The sequence below is a fragment of the Tetrahymena thermophila genome (genome assembly GCF_000189635.1).
Source record: "Tetrahymena thermophila SB210 genomic scaffold scf_8254373, whole genome shotgun sequence".
Classification (NCBI taxonomy): Eukaryota; Ciliophora; class Oligohymenophorea; order Hymenostomatida; family Tetrahymenidae; genus Tetrahymena; species Tetrahymena thermophila.
This window is the reverse complement of record NW_002476157.1, coordinates 269,637-295,272: the sequence shown is the minus strand read 5'-3', so window position 1 is coordinate 295,272 and position 25,636 is coordinate 269,637. Positions and strand designations below refer to the sequence as shown.

At 23.2% G+C, this 25,636-nt stretch overlaps 8 protein-coding genes across 8 annotated transcripts; 3 read left to right on the top strand and 5 right to left on the bottom strand. All coding sequences in view use genetic code 6, as the record gives it.

Annotated features, from left to right (window-relative positions):
* Positions 1 to 938: 938 nt before the first annotated feature.
* Positions 939 to 4,190, bottom strand: TTHERM_00239210 (formin domain protein; the record flags this gene model as incomplete). The annotated part of the gene is made up of 4 exons (XM_001024845.2): positions 939 to 2,602; positions 2,682 to 2,967; positions 3,024 to 3,888; positions 3,976 to 4,190. 4 exons carry the CDS (start codon positions 4,188 to 4,190, stop codon positions 939 to 941), a joined length of 3,030 nt encoding a protein of 1,009 aa, XP_001024845.2.
* Positions 4,191 to 5,358: 1,168 nt separating this feature from the next.
* TTHERM_00239200 (hypothetical protein) lies at positions 5,359 to 6,759 on the bottom strand (the record flags this gene model as incomplete). Its single annotated transcript, XM_001024844.2, has 1 exon — positions 5,359 to 6,759. The coding sequence occupies exon 1, from the start codon at positions 6,706 to 6,708 to the stop codon at positions 5,359 to 5,361; it is 1,350 nt and encodes a 449-aa protein (XP_001024844.2). The 5' UTR covers positions 6,709 to 6,759.
* A 556-nt stretch (positions 6,760 to 7,315) lies between these two features.
* On the top strand, positions 7,316 to 8,290 carry TTHERM_00239190 (proline iminopeptidase; the record flags this gene model as incomplete). The annotated part of the gene is made up of 1 exon (XM_001024843.1): positions 7,316 to 8,290. One exon carries the CDS (start codon positions 7,316 to 7,318, stop codon positions 8,288 to 8,290), a length of 975 nt encoding a protein of 324 aa, XP_001024843.1.
* Positions 8,291 to 8,516: 226 nt separating this feature from the next.
* On the bottom strand, positions 8,517 to 10,703 carry TTHERM_00239180 (hypothetical protein; the record flags this gene model as incomplete). The annotated part of the gene is made up of 1 exon (XM_001024842.1): positions 8,517 to 10,703. The coding sequence occupies one exon, from the start codon at positions 10,701 to 10,703 to the stop codon at positions 8,517 to 8,519; it is 2,187 nt and encodes a 728-aa protein (XP_001024842.1).
* A 1,527-nt stretch (positions 10,704 to 12,230) lies between these two features.
* TTHERM_00239160 (transmembrane protein, putative) lies at positions 12,231 to 18,032 on the bottom strand (the record flags this gene model as incomplete). The annotated part of the gene is made up of 12 exons (XM_001024840.2): positions 17,681 to 18,032; positions 17,201 to 17,297; positions 16,649 to 17,141; positions 16,447 to 16,590; positions 16,056 to 16,175; positions 15,724 to 15,991; positions 15,383 to 15,676; positions 14,914 to 15,104; positions 14,292 to 14,862; positions 13,889 to 14,233; positions 12,978 to 13,756; positions 12,231 to 12,923 (listed from the first exon to the last, which is right to left on the bottom strand). The coding sequence occupies exons 1-12, from the start codon at positions 17,946 to 17,948 to the stop codon at positions 12,231 to 12,233; spliced, it is 4,263 nt and encodes a 1,420-aa protein (XP_001024840.2). The 5' UTR covers positions 17,949 to 18,032.
* Positions 18,033 to 20,127: 2,095 nt separating this feature from the next.
* TTHERM_00239150 (carbon-nitrogen family hydrolase) lies at positions 20,128 to 21,272 on the top strand (the record flags this gene model as incomplete). Its single annotated transcript, XM_001024839.3, has 2 exons — positions 20,128 to 20,659; positions 20,935 to 21,272. 2 exons carry the CDS (start codon positions 20,128 to 20,130, stop codon positions 21,270 to 21,272), a joined length of 870 nt encoding a protein of 289 aa, XP_001024839.2.
* Positions 21,273 to 21,684: 412 nt separating this feature from the next.
* TTHERM_00239149 (BolA-like protein) lies at positions 21,685 to 22,146 on the top strand (the record flags this gene model as incomplete). The annotated part of the gene is made up of 1 exon (XM_001470982.2): positions 21,685 to 22,146. The coding sequence occupies exon 1, from the start codon at positions 21,793 to 21,795 to the stop codon at positions 22,144 to 22,146; it is 354 nt and encodes a 117-aa protein (XP_001471032.1). The 5' UTR covers positions 21,685 to 21,792.
* Positions 22,147 to 22,768: 622 nt separating this feature from the next.
* Positions 22,769 to 25,430, bottom strand: TTHERM_00239140 (C2 domain protein; the record flags this gene model as incomplete). Its single annotated transcript, XM_001024838.1, has 7 exons — positions 22,769 to 22,956; positions 23,017 to 23,194; positions 23,252 to 23,485; positions 23,623 to 24,003; positions 24,098 to 24,302; positions 24,714 to 25,123; positions 25,311 to 25,430. The coding sequence occupies 7 exons, from the start codon at positions 25,428 to 25,430 to the stop codon at positions 22,769 to 22,771; spliced, it is 1,716 nt and encodes a 571-aa protein (XP_001024838.1).
* Positions 25,431 to 25,636: the final 206 nt, after the last annotated feature.

Below are 25,636 nucleotides of genomic sequence, written 5' to 3'. Positions count from 1 at the left end.
ATCATCAACCCATAAACTCTAATAACAATCTCTCCTCTCTCCTTCAATAAACATCTCTCACCAACACAGCATTTTAGGATTGATCAAAACGTTTTATTTAAACTAAGTAGAAGTGTGAACGGAAATTAATATCTAAGCTAGTTTAAGATTTAAACGCTAAAGTTATCTCAAATTTATTGTTAAATTCACAAATAATTATTTTAAATTGGGTTTATTTATTATTAATTTTAATAGTTAATTTAATTAATTTTATTTTGCAAAAATAAAAAAATAAATCAATCAACCAATCAAAATTTTTAAATCATTAACTTTATTAAAAGGCTTCCTAAATAAAAATAAAAACTACTCATGTCCGCTCTCATTCACTAATCATAAGAATGCTCTATATTAGCATTTTTAAAAAATTTATTTATTATCTCTTGGCTAAGATGAGATTTTTTAATTTTTAAAATTATTAAATAAATTAAAATGATAAATTAAAATAACCTTTTAATTACTTTATCCATCATAAATTATTTTTAAATCAGATCTAATTGAGTGAGTGAGAGATGGGTATAGGACTGAGCGGCTGTTAGGAATTGAGAGAATCGCGTGTGAAGAAGATGAAAGAAATTTCTTAGAGATTATTTATTAGATTTTATAGTTAGAAAAATTAATTTTATTTAATATGAATAGATTACAATTTATACAATTTTATTATACAAATTAAAGTTAAATTTGTAATTCAATCAATCAATCAACAGCTGATGATAGGCAGACAATTTTTAAACTTTAAAATAAAATCTGTTTGTTTTGAAATAAAATATTATAAAATCAATTTATAGTTTAATTATAAATTGATTCTTGCTAACTTGCAGTTAGCTCATCTTTACTTTTATTTTAGTTTTTGTTTGTTTACTTAATTTATTAAATATTTTAAATATTTTCAATAATAAAAATCATTATTTTAATTTACTGAGTCCTTAAAGAATTTTATTAGTATTTTCTTCTGACATAAATCTACCTAAAGGTGGTGTTTCAACATTTTCACTCTCAAAGTCTCGTTTTTAGTTGTTATATTAGTAGACTTCTTAGCTTGCTATTCTGACATTTTTTGTAGCAGTTGTTGTTGTCTGATTATATTAATTACTAGAATTTGAGATGCCATAGTTATTGTTTGCTCCAAACTTTTAATTACCGTCTCGAGAAGGATTCCTGTTACTTGGTTTTTTATTAAGAATATCCATAAAGTCTTCATTAGGATCCATTTGCATATCTGTTCTTTCATCTTAATATTTTTTGAAAGAATTTGATTCAGGTCTTGGTTTTTGAAAATTTTAAGGGAAGGAATAATCTTCAGACATTTGATAAAATCCATTTTATTAGTATTAACTTTATTTGCCAAAAGAGCCCATGCTATTTTAATTTTAGAAATTATTCTATTGCTAATAATCGTATGGTGATGGCTGCTACTAAAATTGGTTGCTCATTTTTTAATCAAATTAAGTATTTCCTACTTACTATGAATTGACATCGTTGGAAGTTCCAAAATATCTTAAATCTGAAAAGTCCTCGGGGCCAAAATATTAAGGATTCATTTCTATTAGATCTTAACAAATATCTCTATAATCCATCTATTTCATATTTTAAACAAAGACACTATTTATAATCATATCCCTTGGATTAAACTTTGGATCTTTTTTCATCTCTCTTGCTACTTTCTCATTGATATTAACCAATTCTTAAAATTACTAATGAGTTATACGAGAGATCGTCCTTTCTTTTAATTTTAAAAGGTGCTTTTTGATATTTTTTTCTTGTAGATCTTCATCGGAATTATCGCTGTCTTCCGATATCTCCTCAGAAACTCTTTTTTTAGATTTACTTTTTCCTGATTAATTACTTTTTTTCTGAGGTTAATATTGTTCTTCTTCCTATATAGTTTTACTAGGAGAGTTAGAGTCCGTGGATTGTTTCGAACCTTCTCTTTCCCTTAATTAAAATGAATTAGCGACACTTCCTCTTTAAAGTCCGAACCCATAATTTTTATCACTAACCCCACCGCTAGGTTTAATTATACTATTCATAACAGAGTTTACAGCACTGTTAGCTGAGTTACTTTTATTATTATTGTTAGTAGCAGAGACATTTTAGGAATTATTTTAAGATTAATTCTACCCTTTTAAAAAGTCATCAACACTATTATCTGGTAAAAGTGCCTACGAACTAGCTTGATTTTGTTATTTTTAAATTGCATTAGCTTAATTTAAAGCATTTAGTTGCATTTCATTATTATATAATCCATATTAATTTTAAAGTTCTTGGAATCTGTCTGGATTATTTTTTTATGTTTGAATATATTGTTAAATATTTCCATCTATTACATTCTTTTACATTTTCAACTCAATGTCTTTTAGCTATTGAGCTTATTTTGTTGGCTGTGAAGCCTCTTATTAAGCTAACTGAGCCTTAATTAAGTTGTATAAATGCACAATAAGAAGGGAGATTCTTACCATATCAGGATGTTTATTAACTTTAATGATTGATTTTCTTATTGAGTAGCACTCTTGAAATTTGTCAAGAGCTATTGGATAATCACTTGGAGATTCCATGTATATTTTTCCTATGATAAATTTAGTTAAAGAGAAATTATTTATATTTTATTTTAAATTTACAAAAAAGATGAATAAACTATAATTTACCTAATATTTCTAACGTTTGAGCAACTGGCAAACTGCTCTGGCCAATAATTTATCTACGTATAAAAAGGGTTTTTTCTAGCTAGTCCAAAGCTTTCTATTTTCTACCTAATTATTTATAAGCTATACCTATGTTGTACTAGCAATCTGTAACAGACTCATGCCTTTCAGTAAGTCTTTGAGATCTAATACTCATGCTTCGCTTAAAACAAGCTAAAGCCTTGATATAATAGCGATGCTAGAGATAGTAAACCCCCATTAAGAAATAACAATTACTAGTCTCTAAAGCCTATTAAAAATAATTTTTTAATAAAAAATTATTAATATATTTTAAAAGCGAATTACATCTTAACCCATAACAGTTTCTATGAGCTTTACATATCTAACATACGCTTCTTCACACTCATTTTGGTGTCCAAGTGAATAAAATAGATTTGCAACAAGAGAAATCAAATTACACCTTTTACGAATTTCGTTCATGAATTCATTTTTCTTTTCAACTTCCAAATCTTAATAATAATTTTTTAAAGTGTTATCATTCATGTATGACTTAATTTTATGAAAAATATCTTATAGTTTTGTTCCTGCTTCTTTGTTAGCATTACTTGATTAAGTTTTGATCATAATCTTAACTTCTAGAAGTTAATCTGCTAATAATTCATACAATTCATTTTGGTCTTACCTTTTAGCATTACGATATATCTATTCACTTATTTTACATAGATTTCTTACTTATATAAGGGCATCGCTGTAATTAAACTTGGCTAAAAGCTTGACAACATCTGATCTAAAAGCTAAGCGCTCACTCATTAACTATTATAATTCACGATCTTTTTACAATTTTTCAGGGTCTTTATAATACTACTTCTAAATAATATTTTCGTTACCATTGATTTAAATATTTTAAGTATTTTAATTTGTATTATTTTGATTGTTGTGCGTGTAGTTAAAACTGTTTGAAATTTAAGGACTCTATTGGTCTACTAATGCTGCATTATTAGACTATCTGCTTGTTTTAATATTTCCTGGTGTTGATATTAGAGTAGCTTAATTTTACTAATTCTAGTTAGAACTTATCATTGAGGAATTTATTTAGGCTAAATTATTATTTGGTTAACTGACTGCATTATTAGAAGAAATAGATAAATTAGGTGTATTGGATTCCTACTTTTGATTAAATTATGCATTATTCATAATACCATTTTATTCCCTACTAAAATTTTTAATACAAAATTAATGTTTTAGGAGTTTTAACAAGCAAATTAAGAATTCAAATCGAATGTAATATAAAGTTTACTTGGTTATCACTTATTCTTTGTTAGCATTTGAATTGACGGTAATCTAGCTTGAATTAACTTATTGAGCTTTTCTATATTATTTGCATTTTTCTTTGTGATTTCCCCAATCTTGTTCAAGATGCTCTTATGAACAATAATATGGTATTTTGCATGCCTAACACCTTTAGTTAGTCTACTTACCACATATTACGCATTTTCCTCCACTCCCGCTCATTAATATCTTTTTAAAAATAATTATACAGCTATTTTATTCCTAACTAAATTGAATAAAATTGAATAAAAATTAATTGTAAGTACTCTTTTTATTAGTTTTATTATTAATTTTTAAGCGAATAATTTATTATGTTTTTATTGATATTCAAGTATTTTTAAACAAATTTTGTGTTTCTAAATGAATTTTAGAAAATATAGTGATTTTTTTTTTTTTTGATTACTAAAACAACTAGTTAAAATGCCAAGAGGTATTTTAAATTATTTTAAAAATATCCCTTCATATTCTTTCTATTTTCGCCGTTATAATAGCAGATAATTTCCAACCAACATATATAAATACATAAAAGCACTCTATGGTTAAAATTTGTTAAATAATTGAATTTTTAATTGTGGTTATTATTGTGATTAATCAGAATATTTTATTCACTTTTACATTTCAAAAATAGTTATTGGCTAAGTTATTTTCTTATGAAATCTTATTTTAGCAATTTGATTTAAATTAAAATGTTAAATACATATTCTTAATCTGAACAACTAAGATAAAAATGAATTTCTAAACTTTTTAATTCCTCTAAACATTAAATTTATTTTGAGTTTTATAACTTAGGAATTTTATTGAATTAATTAATTTTATTTAAAGTAAAAATATTATAAAAAATAAAAAAAAATAATTATTTTCATAATTTTAGAAATTCTTTTTATTTTCCTAATAATTTTGATTAAAGAAACCTAGACACACATTTTAAACTCAATTTATTATAAATAATGGAAAATTATTTTTAAATTTAAAAAATGAATTTTCATTTTAGTAATTTTATTTTAAACAACTTTTTTGATTTAATATTTCAAAAAATTTACAATAAATATAAAAGTTTAAAGTTTGGTAGACTGACTAATCCAAATAAAGATAAAAATATATGAAAGATAAATGTAGAATAAAATAATTTAATATATTTTATTTAAGTTAATATATCAGACTGTAAAAATGGAAAAATGTAAAGATAAAATATTTAATAGTTTTAATTTTGATAATATAAATGATATTACTTCTTTAATTTATTATTCTTCATTAAATTTATATAGATGTATTGATTTAATGGAAAATGACGAAAGAATTGCTTTATCATATTTCAAAATAATAAAGATATTTGTTTATTATAAAATAATAATCATTTTGGAAAATATTTATCCCTTACTGGCGTAGAATTTTTTTTTTTTTTTGGAGATTATGGAATTAGGAATGTATTATTATTTTAGTATTTATTATTTATTTCTATGTTAAATTCGTTATTATTTAATTTATGAGTAGGCTTCTTTAGCTAATCAATACCAATTTGAGCAATTTTATTATTGAACTCAGCATGAGCTTTAAATTGCTCATGACCCATTGAATTCTTGCAGTTTTAAGCGTAGGCTAAAGAAAATTTACCGTGTATAAGGTTAATTGTTTCGGAATCAAGTTTAAATGTATTTTTCGCAGATATTACTAATGCCAACATCTTAGAAACAGATTCCTTTTATTCATTATCTTTAGTGTTTTCTATTACTTCATCTTCAGCCTCTCTTATAGAACCCATTCTAATAATTTGTTATGGTGAAAATCTCTTAAGCTTGTTATTTTTTTATTCTTTTTATTTAGTATTATTATTATCCTTATCATTAACAATTGAAAATGATTTTTCACAATCTTTTTGGTTTTTTTCTTGGGTTATATCAGTAATGGTTTCTAAGGTCAACTATTTTTAGCTAGCACATGTTTTATAGTTAGAATCAAAGCCTTAAGACAAAGGTTTTTATTACAAAGGTGAAAAACACATATACTAAGTATAGCTAGGTGAAGAATTTCTTTTTCTGATATTTTCTAAAATTTTAAAGCAATTCTTGCCTCCTAGCTATGGTGAGTTGTTATTAGAAAATGAGGAATTTGCATTTTAGGGAGAAAAATTTCCATAAGGGTTATCATTAGAGTATTTTTAGTTTGTGCATGAAATGTTCTTAAGGATTGTTAATGAAGGTAGTCTTTAGGAAAAAGATTTTGGGCTACTCTGTTAAGAAGATGTTTCTACTTATTGAATATCTTTTTAGCCACTGCCATTTTATTAGGTGCTATTCATTTTACTCAACATGTCAAATTGAATTGAAACTGTTCTTACGCTAGTAGGAGTTTTCTTAATAAACAGTTCATCTTCTTTTGGTAACTTTGATGAAGAAATGGCTTGAGATGATGGAGCATAGTCTGCATTGTATTTGGTAAGATCGAACAAATCTTGCTTGGATTATTCCCTTTTCTTTATTTCAAGATTAAGTATGTATTTGTAGAGCTATTGAAAATTTTTTTCTTCACTAATCTTCTACTTTAATTGGTGCCAATATAGGTTGATTTCTCCACTCATATCGAACTCATTTATAATTTTCTCAATAAAAGTATTGTAAAATTCTTGAATAAAAAAAGTTTCATTTTAAATTTATTGTGTCCTAGGTAGAATAGGTGTAAAATTCTGAGGAAAATAAGTAGACATTAAAATTTTTGTATAATGATTCTATTTTTAGTTAAAAGCTGCTTGCTTAAATTTTGTATTTCTAATAATTTTTTGTTAAAAAACAAGATAGATCTTAAATGTTCCTACTGGTGATTAACAAAAATTCTTTTAATAATTATAATTTCCCAAACAAATTAATGTGTGGTTATATATGTAATTAAGTAAGTATTATTTTAGTTTTAATATATCTAATTAAAAATATATTATACGTGAATTAATTATTTAATTATTTATTCATTCATCCAAAGATTAATGTTAAAGCTACATTATTTGTTTAATAAATATATTAATAAATAAATCTCAAAATTTTAATTTATTATGGTAATATTTTTCTAAGTATTTAAATAAACCTTAATTAATAATAGTTAATTACAAAATTCCATTTAAAATGACTTTTTTAGAATTATTTTTTACCTAAAATCATCTTATTACTTTTAATTTTCTTTTACATCCACAATTATATGTGTGCTAAATATTTTTTTATTAGTAAGATGTGATTGTGAAAGACTAATTAGTATTTCAAATCAATTTAATTATTTAGAAGATTTATCAACTTATTTGCAAAAATTAAGATATATACATTGTTATGGAATCAAATTAAGAAAGGAGGAGACTTTATAAAGGCTTAGACCAATATGAAACAGGTTTTTTACAGGTTTCAGAAATTCATACAATTTATTGGGAAGTAAGTGGAAATCCCAATGGAAAGCCTGCTCTTATTTTACATGGTGGTCCAGGAAGTGGTTCAGATCCTTTGTATAGAGGTTTTTTTGATCCTGCAATTTATAAAATTGTATAGTTCGATTAAAGAGGAAGTGGAAAATCGACACCATTTGCTTCATTAGAAGAAAATACAACTTGGGACTTAGTGAAAGATTGTGAGAAAATTAGAGAAACCTTAAAGATTGAAAAATGGCACACAGTTATTGGAGGTAGCTGGGGCTCAACCTTAACATTAGCCTACTCATAAACATATCCAGAAAGAGTTTCACATATTATAGTTATTGGTGTATTTTTGCTTAGAAAAGAAGAAGTAGATTTCTTTTACTAAGAGGGAAGTAGCTGGCTTTTTCCCGATTTCCATGAGTAAATGAAATAATTACTCCCAGAGCCACAACAAGGTAATATCCTTCATAATTATTATTTGAAATTAACTGGAAATGATGAAGAAGAGAAACTTAAATTTGCTAAGGCTATGGCTGTTTGGGAGATGGCAACTTGTAAACTCTTTATAGATGAAGAAAAACTTAAAAAAGGAAAAGATGATAAATTTGCTTTAGCCCATTCTAGACTAGAAGCTCACTATTTTGTAAATGGAGGTTTTTTTAATAAAAAAGATTAATTGCTCGAAGATACCAATAAAATTGCTCATATTCCTACTATCATTATATAAGGGAGATATGATATGGTTTGTCCTGCAAAATCAGCATATGATCTTCATAAAAGGCTCCCTAAATCAGAGCTTGTAATAATATCAGATGCTGGTCATTCTGGCTCAGAGCTAGGAATTTAGGATGCTATTGTAAAGGCTACAGATAAATTTAGTAAAAATGATATCTGATTACACAAAATAAGATACAAATTTATTAAAATTATAAAAAGAAACCAAAAACAGTTAAATTTTTTATATGAATAAATAAATATAAATGTTGTAATTAACTTTTCATACTATAATATAATTAAAATAACTTTAAATCTATATAAAATAACTACTTATGTAATTAAATATTCATGTAGATTCATTTTTATTAATTTTTTATCGTTTTTTATTTATTTTTGATGTGATTTCAATAAAGTTTTTAACTATTACGAATATTTTTCTCTTGGTCAGGATCAAATATTGTTTTATGAAAAAAGGAAAGAGAAGTTTTGTTTTGTTCTAAATCATTCCAAGGCTTTAAGTCTTAAAAGTTTTAAGTTGCACCTTATTCATCATTCTGATAGATTGGTTTTTTCTTAGATTTGATTTTTTTTACATTTTGATAGAGGAAATCTTCATTTTAAATTGATTATGTTAATTAAAGTTTATTTTTTTCTGGTGATTTATCTTTATTTTTTGGAGATTAACATTTTTATTCGTTTACTCCTTTAAAATTATCAGCATGGTTATTTTATAAGTATTTTTAGTCATAATATTTTTAAAGCTGCTCAAAATCTTAGTTAAAATTATCTTCATAAGTTTTCTCTAGGCTATGGAGATCATTCAAAATCTTATCTTATTTCATTTTCTTTTATTTTAATTGTTAATTACTTTTATCTGTTACCTCATTATCCATGTTTCTTTATGCAGATTTCTTTTTTAAATTATGTTCTCTTCTTTTAAAAAGCCTTGCAATATACTATTAGCAGCTTTTTAAAATTTCTTCCTCTTTATCATAATTATTTTTAAGATATGTTATTGGAGATAAGCTCTCTTTTTTAAAAGGACTGTTCTGCTTAGTATTTTGTTATGATGGTCTTTGAGTTATTATTGGATAAATAAATTAGGAGTCTATAGAGCTTTTTTTGATAAGTAATGATTTATTATCTATTTATTTCTCCAAACTCTGTAGCATATTTTATTTCGAACATTAAGTTTTGATTCTTTTCCTTTAATATTTTTATGGGCAATCATTTTCTTCTTAATTTTTTGTTGGAGAAACTTGCTGAAAAATGATTTAACTTTGGTTTCTATATTCGTGTAATCTCAAAGGCTACTACTTCATAAGTAGTCTTGAGAGCTAGTTTTTATCTTCTATTTAGCTGTTTTCTAAATATTCCAAGCTGCTCTATAAATTTTTTTCACGTTTTTCTTCATTTTACTATTCATATTATGTTGGAAATATCTATGAATTATTTTAATTTATATTTTCTTAATGCTCATTATATTAATTTTTAGAATTTATAATCATTAATTGAGTTGCTGGTAAACTATTTTATCTATTTTTTATTTTGTTCTTAAGCACTTTTAATACAGCCAGTTTTCTATCAGAGTAGTTTAATTTTTTTTGAATTATTTTTAATTAATCTGTGTCATTTTACATAGCACAGTTTATTTATTTTTAACTATTACAGAATGATTGTTCTTAATCAAAAGTTGGTTGCCTAGTAATTGAAGTAGTTCTATTATTTTTTTGAACTTACTATAACGTTGACTTGCTTAAAGCGATTAAACTATTTCTTAACCCATTATTGTCTTAATCATGAATTGAATCTCTTAAGTATGGTAACTTTGAAGAACTTAGCTCAGATTTATAAACAAACATATTTCCTATTTACTAAATTTCGCTTCTTAAAGAAAATTTGTCCCTTCCTTTTGAGTATTACTTTTAAATAATACTAGAATTTAAAGAAGACGATATCCCTCTGTATTCAAGAGGTGATATCTTATCAAAATTAGGGAAAAGTACTCTTTCTTTTTTGTTGTTAATTATATTTAAATCTGAATTCTCAATTTAGATACTTTAATTTTTTTTTAAATGAACTTCATCTTCAGGGTTTTGATAAATATCAAGAGAAACTTTTTGGCTTTGATTTTATTTAACAAAACTTTTTTATTTTGAGTGAGCATTTAACTATTCTGAAATTTTATCTTTGAGTTATAATTTATACTTTCTTGATACAGTGTTCTCAGTATGTGATTTTTCATAGATTATGTTTTACTTTAAATTTTTTGATTGTTAATCAGAAATATTAAATGAGGGTTTGTTGCATTAATTAAAATTGTTTTATTATGTGTTTTATTTTTCTTATAAGTCATACGTATCCTCAGATGGACATGAGAAACTTAGGATGCGTTTTGATCTATTATTTATTTAGCATTTTATTTCTTCTTTTTTTGGAAATTGAATGTTATTGTAAAATTACAGCTTTTAAAGATTTGATTGTTGTAAATTTTTTTCTCTTAAGGAGTTTCCTGCTTCATAGCGATCTATTTTTAAATCATTTTTATTTACGCTAGGTAAAGAATCTTCAGTAGAGTAAAAATCTTTCATTAGTTTTTACTCACTGGTTCAAATAATATTGCAGAAATTTTGGCTTTTTAAGTTTAAAATAGTTTGTTTATATGAATTAGCTATTGATGATTTTTTATAGCATTTAAAATTGATTAATTAAGATGTAAGCATAATTAACAAAAATAACCACACAATAATATATTTATAAATTATAAAAATCACAATATTTTCTTTTAGTATATTTTATTGTGAATAGTATTTTCTCATCTTTAATCTAAATATTTCTGTACTTATTTTTTAATTAAATTAATTACTTGTTTGAGATTGTTTAAATCATTTCTATCTAATTCAAAAATACTAATAATAAAATTTTTTACATTTTTTAATAAAAAAATTAAATTAAATTCTTTGATTATAAAAAATTATTAATAATTTAAATAATATTTCATTTTTTTTCTTCTTGAATTTTATGAACTTAATTTAATTTTTTATTTAAATTTTATTATTTTCAATATTTAAAGATAGAAATCAATTATTTTATAATTTTAATAATATCTGTTTCAATTGGTTTTTTAAAGTACAAAATAAACTTAAAACACTCATCAAATATTTTTAAATTAATTCTTTTTATTAAACCTATAATTGATTATCAATCTTTAAAAAAATATTATATGTGCAAAAAAGTTGTTTGGACTGATAGTCAGAAATTTAAATTTTAAGAAATAAGATCAAAAAAAACATAAATTTAAAAAATATTTTAGTTTATTACATCATATATGTATACCATTTAACAGTATTTATATTGCAAAATTTAGTTATTATGTGGAAGAGCTATTATTATGATAATCAAAAGTCTATTAAATCTGTGTTTCTTTATACTTAGCTTGATTATTTATTGTTACTGGTTACAATTTTCTGCACTATGGAAATTATGTCATTTTATTTTTTGAATATCATACTAAAATATTTTTTAAGGCCCTTTTAATTAAGCCTAAACTTGTTAAACTGAGCTATATCTGCTCTTTTATTAATCAATTACATTAAAATATTTTTGTATTTAAAATCTACCATGCATTTCATTAATCATACAAATGTAATTATTTTAGCTCTTTCCAGAAGCATTTCTAGTTTTATTGTGTCTTATTTAGCTTAGAAGTTTTTATACATTAATTAGATTGATGGGTTTTAAAATATTTAAAAAGTTCTTATAATTTTTAAATTATTTAAAATTTGGTAAATAAATGTCAAAAAAAACAAACAAACTAGATGGATTAAATAAATACACTTAATAAATAGTAAATTTAATATAAATTACTAAATTGATGCAAATTTGGGCTAACTAATTAGCTATTTCAACCTGACATAAAAAAAAATAGAAAAGCTAAACTTAATAAAAATTTTATTAACTTTAACATGAAACTCACTTTATAGAGAGAGTATTTTTGATAAGATTTAGTGTGTTTGAATCATCAGATAGTCTTTAAAAAGGTATGATTTAGATAGACTTAAGTAGATAGTAATACTATGATAGGATAACTTTTTTATTATAGTTTATAGCTAGAACACTCAAAAATAATGCTATTACTAACTCTATAGATATGACAATAATGATTTACTTTATTTAAAAAAAACATAAAAATAAAATTTAAATTGTAAAAAATTTACTTAGCTGCTATTTGATATTAATTATGAATAATTTTCTTGAATGATTTAAGAAATATACTTAAATATATTTTTAGATAATTAAATCACAATTTATCCTTCAATATAGCCACCGTCTTAATGAAAATACTAGTCAATTAAAGGCTTAGAAATAATTTAATCTAATCTCGTAATTAATTGACTTTGAATAGAGCTGAGCGTGTTGTAAAAACCATTGTTTAATAATCCGTTTGTTATAACTTAGCAAACATTCTACTCATCATCATTGAAAATATTACCATTTAAGCAATTATTTTGATTATTAATTTAATTAAGTTCTTATTTTGTTGATGAATCCCCATTATTAGAAAAGTCTTAATAATCAGATTTGATAAAATTTAATAATTATTAAATTAATGGCTAATTCCACGAAGCCAATTAATTTGCTTAATCTTAACTTAAAAGATTCATTCCATATAAATTAAATACTTAGTTTGCTATGATTATATCGTTTGTAAGAGTGCCAAAATTATACCAAATTATACCTTACTATATTTAATAACTTTAAGAAATGTCCTTAGAGAAAGAACTGTTGTAATCTTTCACTAATAAATATTACTTATAAAAAAAAAAATAAAATTGATATTCAAATTTTGGCAAAAAATAACATACTGTTAAAAACACTATTTCAAAAGAAGCTATAACTGCAAATAATATCAAATACTAAAAGCTGAATGATAGATTTTCTTCATCAATTCTATCCTAAAGATATGTATTCTTTTTTTTATTTTTGTTGTTGTACACGAACTATTCTTTGCCATTTAAGTTTTTAATTTTATCTTTTAATTGAAAGAAATTAGTTGTTAAGTATTCCTCGGATTGAGATTAAAGGATCTCATCTGCAAAGTTGAGCTATGAAAGAATTTATAGAGCATCAGCTTCAGTCATCCTACAAATAATCATAAGCAGTTGTTTCACTCTCTTTGATATTACTATGATGTACCTAATCATGTAAATTGATAGAAGGCATAATATAAGCTATGAAATAATTTAAAATATTGAGTTTTAAAAGTTTATGCAATTAATTTGATTTTATAAGTTATTATAAACATCTTAATTTAAGGCATTTAATGTTCTAAACATGCTATCTGAACTATAAAAGAGAGTCTATGGAAAATTATTGAAATTAATTTAGGAAATATCTTACAAATAATACTGATACATTTATTATTGTAGCAAATCTAGAGACTCATCGATTTAAATGCTAAATGTATTTGTTGAATATTATGGACCTACTTTTGTGGAAAGGTCAATATTAATAAAATTTGTTTGAGTTTTTTCTAAAGTTGAATGAAACTTCTAATTATCCATAAGCTGATAGAATAATTGAGTAAAGTTATTAAATGAAGTAGTTTTGAGCTTAGTATTAAATTCATAGTATTGTTCCTGATCTATATTGCAAATTATAAAATTATATTTAAAAAAATTGTTTAAAGTAAACATAAAAAAATAAATGCAAAGTTAAATTGTAAACAAATTTTAGTAACTAAATTAATAAATAAATTAATTAATTAATTAATTACCCTCTGAACCATTTCCAAAAAGACCTTAGTTGTTAATTATTATACCATTTATAGCTTACACAAACTCCGTGTAAGGAGTAGTTATACCTGAAGTTAGAAAAGAGTTCTGATAAGTCTGCTAAAAAGTTTGGTAATTCTAAGTTACCAAAACAACAATTATTATTGAAATAAGAAGAAATATTAAGATGATAGCCTTATAAGAATTTATATATAAGGAAACAAAATTTAATGAAGAGCTTTTTTAAGATATCTATAAAACTGCTTTTAAATTATTAGTAAAGCTACCCCTTTCGTTAGTGATTTAATTTTCTGCTTCATTTACTATTTTTTAATTTGAGCATGATCCTGTTGATAAAAATTATTATCATTTACATTTTAATAAATATTTTTGTTAATTAATTACTATTTTCAGCTTAATCTTTTCTGATTTATTAAATAGCAGAATCTTCGTTCGACGAGTCAGTATCAAAGTTTAGAGACTTTTATATTTATATATCAGTTTTTGTTGATTTTGATCTTTTATTTGCATAAGAAAATAACTCTTGAAACTCTTATTATGTAATACAAGAATATTCTTTTTCAGTTTATTTATATTTTTCAATTATTGTTTTTCTCCTGACTCTTACTTTTTCAGCTTGATCAATAAAACTTATTCTACTTTTTTTATCGTTGCATACTTATCCTTCAAACTGATCTTCTATATCTTCGTCTGTAATCAAATTTTAACTAATCTCATTGTTTATTTAATTGTCAGTGTATAACTTATTTTCTTCTATTTCTTCTTATTAATTTAATTCTTCTTCATCTTCTTCTTATTATTATAGTTCTTCATTTTATTCTTTTTGTACTTGCAATTTAGAAGTTTGTAACTCAATTCTGTTAAAAAGTTATGATTCATTATTTTTTGCTTATTAAATAAACTGAGATTCATTTTATTAAGGAGAAAATAAATATTTTCGTGTATCATTGACATCCTTTTTAATTTCAAATTTTCAAAAAAGTTTAATTAGATTTTTAAATTTTACAATAGAGTTAATTTCTTGCTATTGAACTAATTCCCTATTCGTGTTCATAGAATCTTCAGCAGGAATACTTGTATTCAACTTACAGTTTTCATCCTCTTTTTCTGTTTTCAGAGCTATTGTTCGATTTTTTGTTTATTCTACAGGAAATTTTTTTATTTTATTTAAACTCTGCAATTAATCAACAAATTAAACTGTTTATAAAGTAATTATTTTTTAAAGAATTGCATTTACAATATTTTTTTACAAATTATAAGCATATATTCAATAGGTAAATACAACCAATTTCAAAATTACTGACGAATTTTAAGAAAAAAATTTTTCATAAAAAAACATTTCATATAATTTATTTTTTATCTTTATTTCAATAAATATGTTTGTTTGTATTAATTTTTCAATGTATATAATATTTTTGGAATTAAAATAAATCACTATATTAAAAAAATAAGATAAAATGTTAATAAAATTTTACTCGCTATTTTTTTTTTATTGTCTTGTTCAGGATGAATTTTTTTAATTAATTCACTTGGAAATCCAGTAATCTTATAATTAAGTACCTATATATCGTAGATACAAGTGCTCTCATTTTTTATAAAATAAGTTCTTTTACAGATTTATATATCTGCTTGAATGATATATGATTTTTTGTAATATTATGATAGAAGGTCTTTTAAGCACAAATATAATATATTTTTTTGTTATTTATTCTACTAATTTTCTACCTCAGCCTTCTTTTTTAAGAAAGCTTAAAGAGTCTTATTTATCTCTTTTTAAAAAATAAATAAATAAAAATATTAGTTTTTTTTATTTTACATAATGGTATTTCTATATTTATATTATCGTAGGCTCTTTATTCATTCTGATTTAGCTTAGCAACCACTTACTAGAAGTTAGGAACTAAAACAGAAAAATGAACTCCAATCAAATTTTAAGGGTTTAAATCTTAAATCTTTAATTATTGTTTAATAAAAAGTGTAAATTCATCTGTATAGGCTAGTATATTTAGCTAGCTGTCTATTTGAAAACAGAATTTGCAACCATTCATATTTTGATATTTTTAAAATATAACGTAGAAGCAGATCTTTTTAAATAAAATATTTTTTTAATTTAATTGTTCACAAATCATCAAATAATTTTTTATTTACCTTTTCTTGAATTAGAGGATAGTAATTCAGAAAAATTTAAGACTAAATGTAACGATTGTTTCTAGTCTTTAGAAATATTTCTCTTTACCTTTACATGAAATTTTATTAGTAGTTGTCTGACTAATTATTTTTTGAAAACAAGTAAGTTAATACCAAAAAAATAAAAAATCGTAATTCATTTTCTTAATTTGTTTAATTATTTGCTTTGAAAAATGAAAAAAAATAATATTATCTAAACAATAAAGTTATTTATTTATTCATTCAATATTTATTTATTTTATTAAAATAATATTCTTTAAAATTCGAAATAAATATAACTTAAAAAAAAAATTGTAAAATATGAATGAATAAATATTTGAATTCAATCTAATTAAAAAAAAATTAATAGTACTGATATTGTATGTTAAATAAGCTTGTTATGTAGTTATATGAATCCTGATGGAATTAGCGAATTAGGAGAACCTATTTTTTGAAAGTCTTTGTTTGAGTATTCAAAGTAAGTTGGAAGTCTTTAAGAAAAAGATTCTATTTTCATCTAAACAAAATAAAATAATCTTAAAATAGTAATTTAAATATTTATTTATTTTGTTTACTTAAGTGTCTTAAACTGATATTATCATGTGAGACAAGTTTCCATGAATGATAGCATTCTACGACGTGTAGTTATCTTTCATATATTTATCTTGGAATAAAATATCGCTCACTTTCTTTTCAATCTTATCATTAAATAAAGGATCGCAAATTATCTGTGTAAGTATAATTGCTTGGAATTTTAGAAAGTAAATATTTTGAGGAGCAATCTGCATTTATTTTTTAATGTTTGCTAATATTTATTCCTAATTTCTAATTAACTCGGTTATGTCGATAAAAGCCTGTGTAGAAGTATTGTAACCCTCTATCAATTTGTTAAATATTTCTTTCTTTTTTTTTATAAGGCTTTTGAGATGATCTTTAAACTCTTCAATAAAAGGTTATGTAACAATATACAAATCAAATTAATCTATTCTATTTGCATTTAAAACATTTTATCTGTCAAGAGAATATCTCATTTTAGACTTAGACTTTATAAGCTCATCTCTTTGAATTCTTGCATAAATATGAATAAATAAATATATGCTTTGAAACGATTATATTTAATTATTTACTGTGTAAGGAGTTATTCAACCATCTACAAATTAACTGAGGTAGACTTAGAGCTATAAATATTTTGCTTTAAGAACATCATTGACTCCATTTTTTTCCCTATATATAATTTAGTATTTGAAAGAATTATTAAGGAAATTTATATTTGGAAAATTATTTTTCTATTTATTAACTTGGCAATGAAAATTATTTTCATATAAATATAAATTTTTAGTAGAGTTACTGGATATTCAATTTTTTTTAATCTGTTCATGCTGATTTTTAAAAATAGAATATTGAGGCTCGATATATCAAAAATTTTGATATTCTCTTGAATAAGAATATATAAAAATTATCAATTTTTTTATTTTTAGTTTTATCGAAAATCAGAAATATTGACAGCTTTTATAAATTAATAAATCAATAAAATTACTATTTTTAAATGCATTTATTTTCTAAAATAAATTATTAAGAAATTATTGAATTTGACAATTAATTTTTACCTGCAAAAAAAAATAAAAACTAGGTGTAGCTGCTTATTATTTTCTCTTGATCTTTAGTGCTTAAGCTTTTGATTTTGGTAAGAATTTGCTAAAATTATTATTCAATAAAGTCATTAACGACTTGAAAAGATGTTTTAGCTTTTATTAAATCTTATTGGTTTTATACCTCTGTGCTTTCACCATTATTAAATACATATTTTTCAAATTCTGTGTGGCAATTGCACAAAGGAGATTTACAGATATTTAAATGAAATCTCAACTTTCCCATTAATAAGATGTAATCCTTATGGTTAGTATGAGAGCTCTTGTTGTAATTTGCAAGCTCGATTAACAATTAAGAAAGCTATACTAAACTTTTTTCAGTTGATACATTTATCTGAAAATTAAATTTTTGCTATTCATTTTTAAAGATGTATACATAGTTAAATGCGAATATAAATAAAGTCAGTACACATATCAGACAAAAGTGCAAGTCTTCGTTTAAGTATTTATTTTAAAAGTAAGAAATAGAAATCAAAACATTCGTCAATATGCTCGCCTTTATATTATTTATTTATTTATATAGTTTTGTTAATTTAATCTTTAATTTCAAATATGTTAAACAAATTAAACTTATTTTTATTTATTAATTTAAAGATTGATAAAAATTAATTTGCAATTTGAAATAATTAATACCATGTGAAAACTTCCATAAAATAATCTAAGTGACTTATTTTAAGGTCCGTATCCTAGAAAGTAGTAAATAGTGTTATAAAAAGAGAAGCAAATAGCAGTTATAAATATTATGGATCTCATGTTCTCTAAAAAGTTGCTTTAGAAATAGAAAAATTCTATTAAATAAACTATATATATTTTAATGCCAAATGCTTCTTTTAAGAAATTTCTATCATTTTAAAGAAATTTTGAATTTGCTATTCCAGCAATGAGCGTATTTGCCACTAGTATTATTAGAGAGGCGAAAAGACTAATTTAGAAATCAATAGAATTGGGTGTATGTGCGAAAATACTTTTTTTACATCTCCAATTATAACTCAAATCAGGATTTATAACACAAAAAAATCCAGATCCTATCATATCACTCTTAAACTAAAAATATACATAATAGTAAATCATAGAGTAATACCTGATATAATAACTATGAATTTAGTTTGATTGATGCTCATCATATTTTTTAAATAACAGCTTAAGACTATAGTAGAGCATTAAAATATCAAATATAAAGCAGACAAACATAAATCCTCTACTTAATTCTGAATTAAAATTGCTTAAAAAAGGTGATATCCTGCTATACTCTGCCGCACTAAATTATTTTAAAAGATTTATTTACTACTTTAAAATTAATTTAATAAATACTTACTAAAATATGTAATAGAGAGGAAGGTAGAGCGGTTTCTATCCCAGTAAAGTAACCAATATTCCATGATTCTACAAAAATTAAACTAATAGTAAAAAAGCCTAAACAAATAGTTGCTAATTCTCTTAATCTTCTATGTAAAACAAGACAAGCACTAAATTTTTAATCAGACCAACTGCTTTATGAGTCTTTGATTGAGCTTGCTGTTGTTTTTTCAGAGCTTAAGAAAAGTTTATATCTTACTCTGATTTCATTTCTACTTCTACTTTTTCGAATAATGCTTTTTAAACTTTTAAGAGTTAGTTAGATAATTAATTTATAACGAATTATTTCAAAATGCACTAAAATTTGCTTATTATTTGAAAAGTTCTATTTATTTATTTACTCTTAAAAAATAAATTTTCATTGGATCATTTGTTGAATGTAGAATGTATCAGCTAATTATAATAATTAATGCTTGAAAGCATTTCATAAGAATTTAAAATATTTATTCATTGGATTCTCATACTTAGTATAAAAATACTTCCAACTAATTATTTTTATATTTTAACAAAAATAATAATTTTTTTAACAAAATTTGTTATTTATTTTGTGTTTTTATTAAATTAAAAACTTTTAAATTATTTTATAAAATTTTAATAAAAATAAAATACATTTTTTCATTATTGAAATATTTTTTCAAAATCAAAAAACAAAAATTTTTATTTATTTTTGCTACAAAAAAACTTATTTATTTCTAACCTTATTTTTAAGATTAATTTTGATATAAAATGCTAATTTGATAAATTTGTTTTATTTAAACTTAAATATTCATATATATTATTTTTATTATTATTAAATATAATGATAGACCTATTTAACAATGTTTTTTTAATTTTGCATTTTAAGAAAATTAATTCATTATTGATTTATTAAGTTTTAGATATGGAAAATTCATGGAAAAGAATCAGGTTTGATTTTTTGTAGGTTTTTACTATGAAATTCTTAAGATAATATCGTAGGAAGATGAATTATAATTAATTAATTAATAAACTAAAAAGATTTAGTAGATATTTGAAATCAGATTAGAAATTAAAATAGAAAGTTAAGTAATATGCAAGCCTTAAGAAAATTCAAGATTGCCATTTTATAAACAAAAGCAAGTAAAGTTAAAGAATAAACTCTTAGTTATGTTTAAGAAGCTTTAGAAGAAGCTGGAAAAAATGGTGCAAAAGTATCTATTTTAGGAGAGACCTTTAACTGCTTATATATGAAAGAATACTTACAAGCTGCTAGTGAAAATTTTTCTGATTCATCAGATAAAACCCCTACATTGAGTTTATTAAAGGAATACGCTAAGAAATATAATATGTTTATCATTGGTTCTATTCCTGAGAAGACTTCAGATGATAAATTATATAACACTGGAATAGCTATAGACTCTCAAGGTTAATTAGCTGCAACCCACAGAAAGATTCACCTTTTTGATATAAATATCCCTGGTAGAGCTGTATATAAAGAATCAGATACTTTTTCAAGTGGAAATTAAATTACAGTCCTTGATACTGGTTTCTGTAAGATTGGCTTGGGTATATGTTACGATATCAGATTTGCTGAACAAGCTTTGGTAATGTGCTAAAAACAAGGTAATCAAATAACTTTTAGATAAGTTTTACATAAATCAAAGATAGAATACATAATACATAAAAATCAACTAGATCAGAAAAGATATTTTACATGTGGAACAAAAGCATCAAAACAAAATTTTTATATAAAATTGTTAATATTCATTAATTTTTATTTTTAAAACTTGCCATAAATTAAATGCATGCTATTTGTCAAATTCTAATAACATAAATAATATTTATGTGTAAATCACTTATTTTAAGTTTCTAAAATTAAAAAATATTTTATTTATTAGGAGCTCAAGTTTTAGTCTACCCAGGTTCTTTTGCTATGGGAACAGGTCCAATTCACTGGGAGCTATTATTAAGAGCAAGAGCTCTAGACAATATGGCTTATGTCGTTGGTTCATGTTGTGCTAGATTTACTGAAGACCCTTCAGTATACTAAGCTTGGGGTCACTCAACTCTTGTAGATCCTTTCGGTAAAGTTGTAACTACAACTGATCATGATCCTGCAATTCTTTATGGAGAAATTGATCTAGATTATTTAGATTAGGTTCGTTAATAGATCCCAATCTACTCTTAAAAAAGATATGATTTATATGAAGTAGTTCAAAAGATAGGAAATTAATGATGAATAGTGTATACTAAACTCTTCTTAATAATTAATTAATATGATTTTATTTTATAATTATTTTTTTATATGTCAATCCATTAAAAAAAGTAATTTGAATTTTAAAATTTTCAACTAAAAAGAAATTTAATGTGCTTCTTTTGATGACTAAAAACTTTATTTAAAAAATATTTTCGTTTTAAATGAATTTAGAAAAAGAATTCCTTAAAAATTATTTTTATTTACTTTTTATTTTCAAAATTTTTAGTTAGTAAGTGAATGAGTGATAATATTTTAAAAATGAAAGACTTATTTTTATACAAAATAAGAAAACTTAAAATAGCTATTTGAATCATCATTAAGAATTACATAAATTTGTTTGATATTTAAAATAAATTATAAACTAGAATTTAAGATTTGTTTGCTAAATTTGATTTACTTTCACAAAAAATTTGGTAAAATTCTTATTTATCTTGGAAATTGTTATCAAATATAGATTCAATATTTAATTACAAGAAAAAAATTGCAGATTAATAAAAAAATGTTATAAAGAATTATCAGATTTTCTTTTAGCTCTACTACTCCTATGAAAGATGCTATTACTTCTAAGATATAGCAAGCTTTTAAACCTCAATATTTCTAAATTGAGAATGAATCACATAAACATAGTGTTCCAAAAGGCTCAGAAACTCATTTCAAATTAGTAATTGTATCAGATGATTTTAGTGGTTTATCTAAAGTATAATGTCATTAAAAAATTTATTCTCTTTTACAACCAGAATTTCAAAAGGGACTTCATGCTCTATCTTTAATGACAAAAACAGCTAACGAATGGAATTAAGATTCTTCAGTCAATGTATCTCCTAGTTGCATGGGAGGATCAAAAAAGAAATGAATATAATTTATTTAAGACAATTATGATAAATATGAATATAATTTATTTGTATTTATCAAACATTTTAAATTAAAAATAACTAAAAATGTTGAATTAGATTTTTTATTAATCCAATTTTATATAAAGTATATTTATTTTGTTAAAATATTCTAAGTAAATTCTAGAATATTAATTAAAATATTAGACAATTATTGATTATGATTTATTCAAATAAATAAAAGTTTAATTTAGATAAAAAAATTATAGCATAAATATTTATAAAAACAAACAGTTAAAACTTAGTTTTATGCAAAATTTTAAGCAAGTAAGCATGCTTAACATAATATAACTTAATACATCTTCCAAATCATTAAAATAATCTAATAAAAAAACTTGTTTTGAAATAACTAAAAATATTTTAAAGATGAAAGAATACATGCAAGCAGTCAGTCAGACAAAAAATAAGTAAATAATTGTAGCAAAAAATGAAATTATAAAATCTTATTTAAAATTATAAATTAAAACAACTATATTTTTTAAGTTCTGAACTGATTGAAAATATAATTATATAAGATAAACTTACTCATTTTATAAATTATTACAACAAAAATTTTATAGAAAAGTTATTTTTCTACTTTTATCTTCAATAATAGGAAGGTGCTATATTGGAATAGGGTACTTGCATTGACTATTGTATGTTTGTTTGTACCAAATTAGGTTATTGAATATTTCCTCCATAGACAGATTGCTGAGGATTTGCAACAACATAAGATTATTAAATAGGGACTCCGAAACCAGGTTAGCTAGAAACTGAGGGGACTATATATTATCCTAATTTTATTTAAAATAATATAATTAATTTATGAATTATTTTTGTAAATATTTCTTTACTATTAATGCTTCCTTAGGGAGGCACATAAACTTAAGAGTAAGGAATTTGAGCTGCAGCATATTCTGGGGATCTGTTGAAATTTAATGTATTTAATAGTTTTTCTTTCACTACTGTTTTTCCTTATAGTTGACTTTCTAATTCCCTCCATAATTTCATTACAAAGAAAGCTAAGGGGAACTATTTTTTATATTTAAATTTTAATGAATATTTTCTTATTTTAATTTATTTTTTTACCTTAATGAAGAATGAGAGGTAACTCATACAGACAACAAACTTTTTGAAACTAGAATCTTCTATTTGAATTTCAGTTTGATCGTAAACTTCAGACCACCATCCTGAAGAGTAGTTAAATAACCAAAAGAAATCTAGGAAGCAAGAAACACATATAGCTATAAGCAAAAACTTAGCTCTCTAATGATCAAATATGTGTAATTCGTAAAACAAAATAGTAGTCAAACATATTAACAACTTTTTAGATAAAAAATAAATAAATATTTAACAAACAAAAAATATTTAAATGAAATTAATTCGTACTTCAAAAATGTTTTAAATTGAATGTGGCTTTTAAAAGATGAATTTTAAAATATTTTGGTAAATTTATTTACATCAACAAAATTAGGTCTATAAATATGGATGAGGAGAGTCAGAATAAAGAAAATTCCAAGTAAAATCTTAACAGGTTAGAAAATTGTTTAATCGATTTCAATATATCCCTGAAGAGCTACTCCTCTTAAATCTATTTTTTCATATTCAGGATTTTAGTTGATAATTAATCCTGGCTGTTCGTCAACCTTATAGCCAATGTTAGTTGCTCCTTAATTTGAATAGAGAGCATTTCCTAACTTAATATCATTTCTAAAAAGTTAAACATACTGAGGGAAGGGTGAATAGAGTAGAGATAAGTCTTTTTCAAAATCATACAATTCTTCCTCTTGTTATTTAATGTGTTCATCCCATTGAGCTAAAGTATCAGAAAGATATTTTTCCTAAAATTTTATTTTAGAAATATTTTTTTTATTTGAAATAAAAATTCTCTAATTAAAAAACCAAAATAAATAAAAAAATAAGTATATTTATTACCTATGAATGCAGCCATTATAAAGACAAGAATATAGTACCAATTTCATTTTTATCATATCCAAGTAATGAGTACTCATTTTCTCTGGGATATTAGTCTTTTAAAATGGATAAAGGAATAGTTACAGATCCTAACAATGTATCTTAAGAAGCTCTATCGTAGTTCATGACATTAATTTGTATGCTTTCCTGGCCAGTGTTGATTTTACTAAATTAATTTTTGAAATAATTAATATTTTTTTAAATGTTTTTTAAAATTTTATTTTTTAAAATTAATAGTTAATTAGCTTTTAATATTTTTATTATTCTAATATATTTTTGAAAATTATCAATAATTATTTTCTTATTTCATCAAATTTGGACTTCGTTTTTGTATATTATTCTTCGATAATATCACTTTTTTTAGGAGATAACTTACTTATTTCATAGATTATTTTAATTAAACCTTTAAGTTAAAAGCAATTGCTTTTCTTTTTACATGCTAAAAATTTGTATCCAAATTCAAAAATTTCTTTATTTTAAATAAATTTTAATCACTCATAACTAGATTGATTATTAAACAACTTTTTAGTGTATATAAGTATTAAAAATATATATGAGAAAGTTTTTTAGGGCTTACAATTCGAAAGTATTGTTAAAGGTAGCTTAATTTCCAAATGCATTTGTTGTTTAGTGTGATTGGTCCAGACCAACTTAGATTTATACATATGGCTACACGTTGCTGGGAACATTCAAGCTTATACTTCTAACAGTAACGGTTAAATGCGAATTGAAAGCAATACCGTGCTAGTTCAAAACTTCTGAGCTACGAGCCTCTATGAGTTTATCTTGTACCTCATTTCTTTTTTTATAGCAATCCTCTAATATTTTTCTAGCATTTACAATTTTTTAGTTCAGTAATTGTTCTGCTTCAATGTATGTTAAGAAAAAATTCTTCCAGCTTATTGTTTTTATAGTTTAATCTCTTTGCTTTTCTTTCATGCGATCTATGAGCTACTCAAATATATCCTAATCGAAATAGCCACCATTCTATTTATAATAAATATATGTTACTAAAAAGCTCTTTGAATAATATTTTTTCATTTATAAAGAACTTCAATCATATTTTCTTATATTTTGAGTAATGTTTGCTATTTGTTAATCTAAATTTTTAGATTTTAAACAAGAATTAGTAATTTCTTTTAAAAATGAAATAAAATGGTTCAGCTTGAAATACCTTCTCATCAAGAGCATTTTTTATATCCTTCTCAGATACCTCCTGAGTTAAAAAAAGCTCTTTTTTTATTAATTTAATTTCCTTTTCTAATTAATCGATCTTAGCTTATACTGTCGCCATATCTTATATAAAATATTATAATTTATTTACTTATTCTTAAAAAATTCTTGATTTGTTTATCTGTGAATGAATATATAAAGAGAGAGATCCAATCAAGAGTTTATGCAATTTCTTAATTGATTTGAAACTCTTTAAAGAAAAAATTTAAAATTAAAACTCAGTAATTACTTATAAATTTATTTAATTTTCAATGACTGACTACCAAC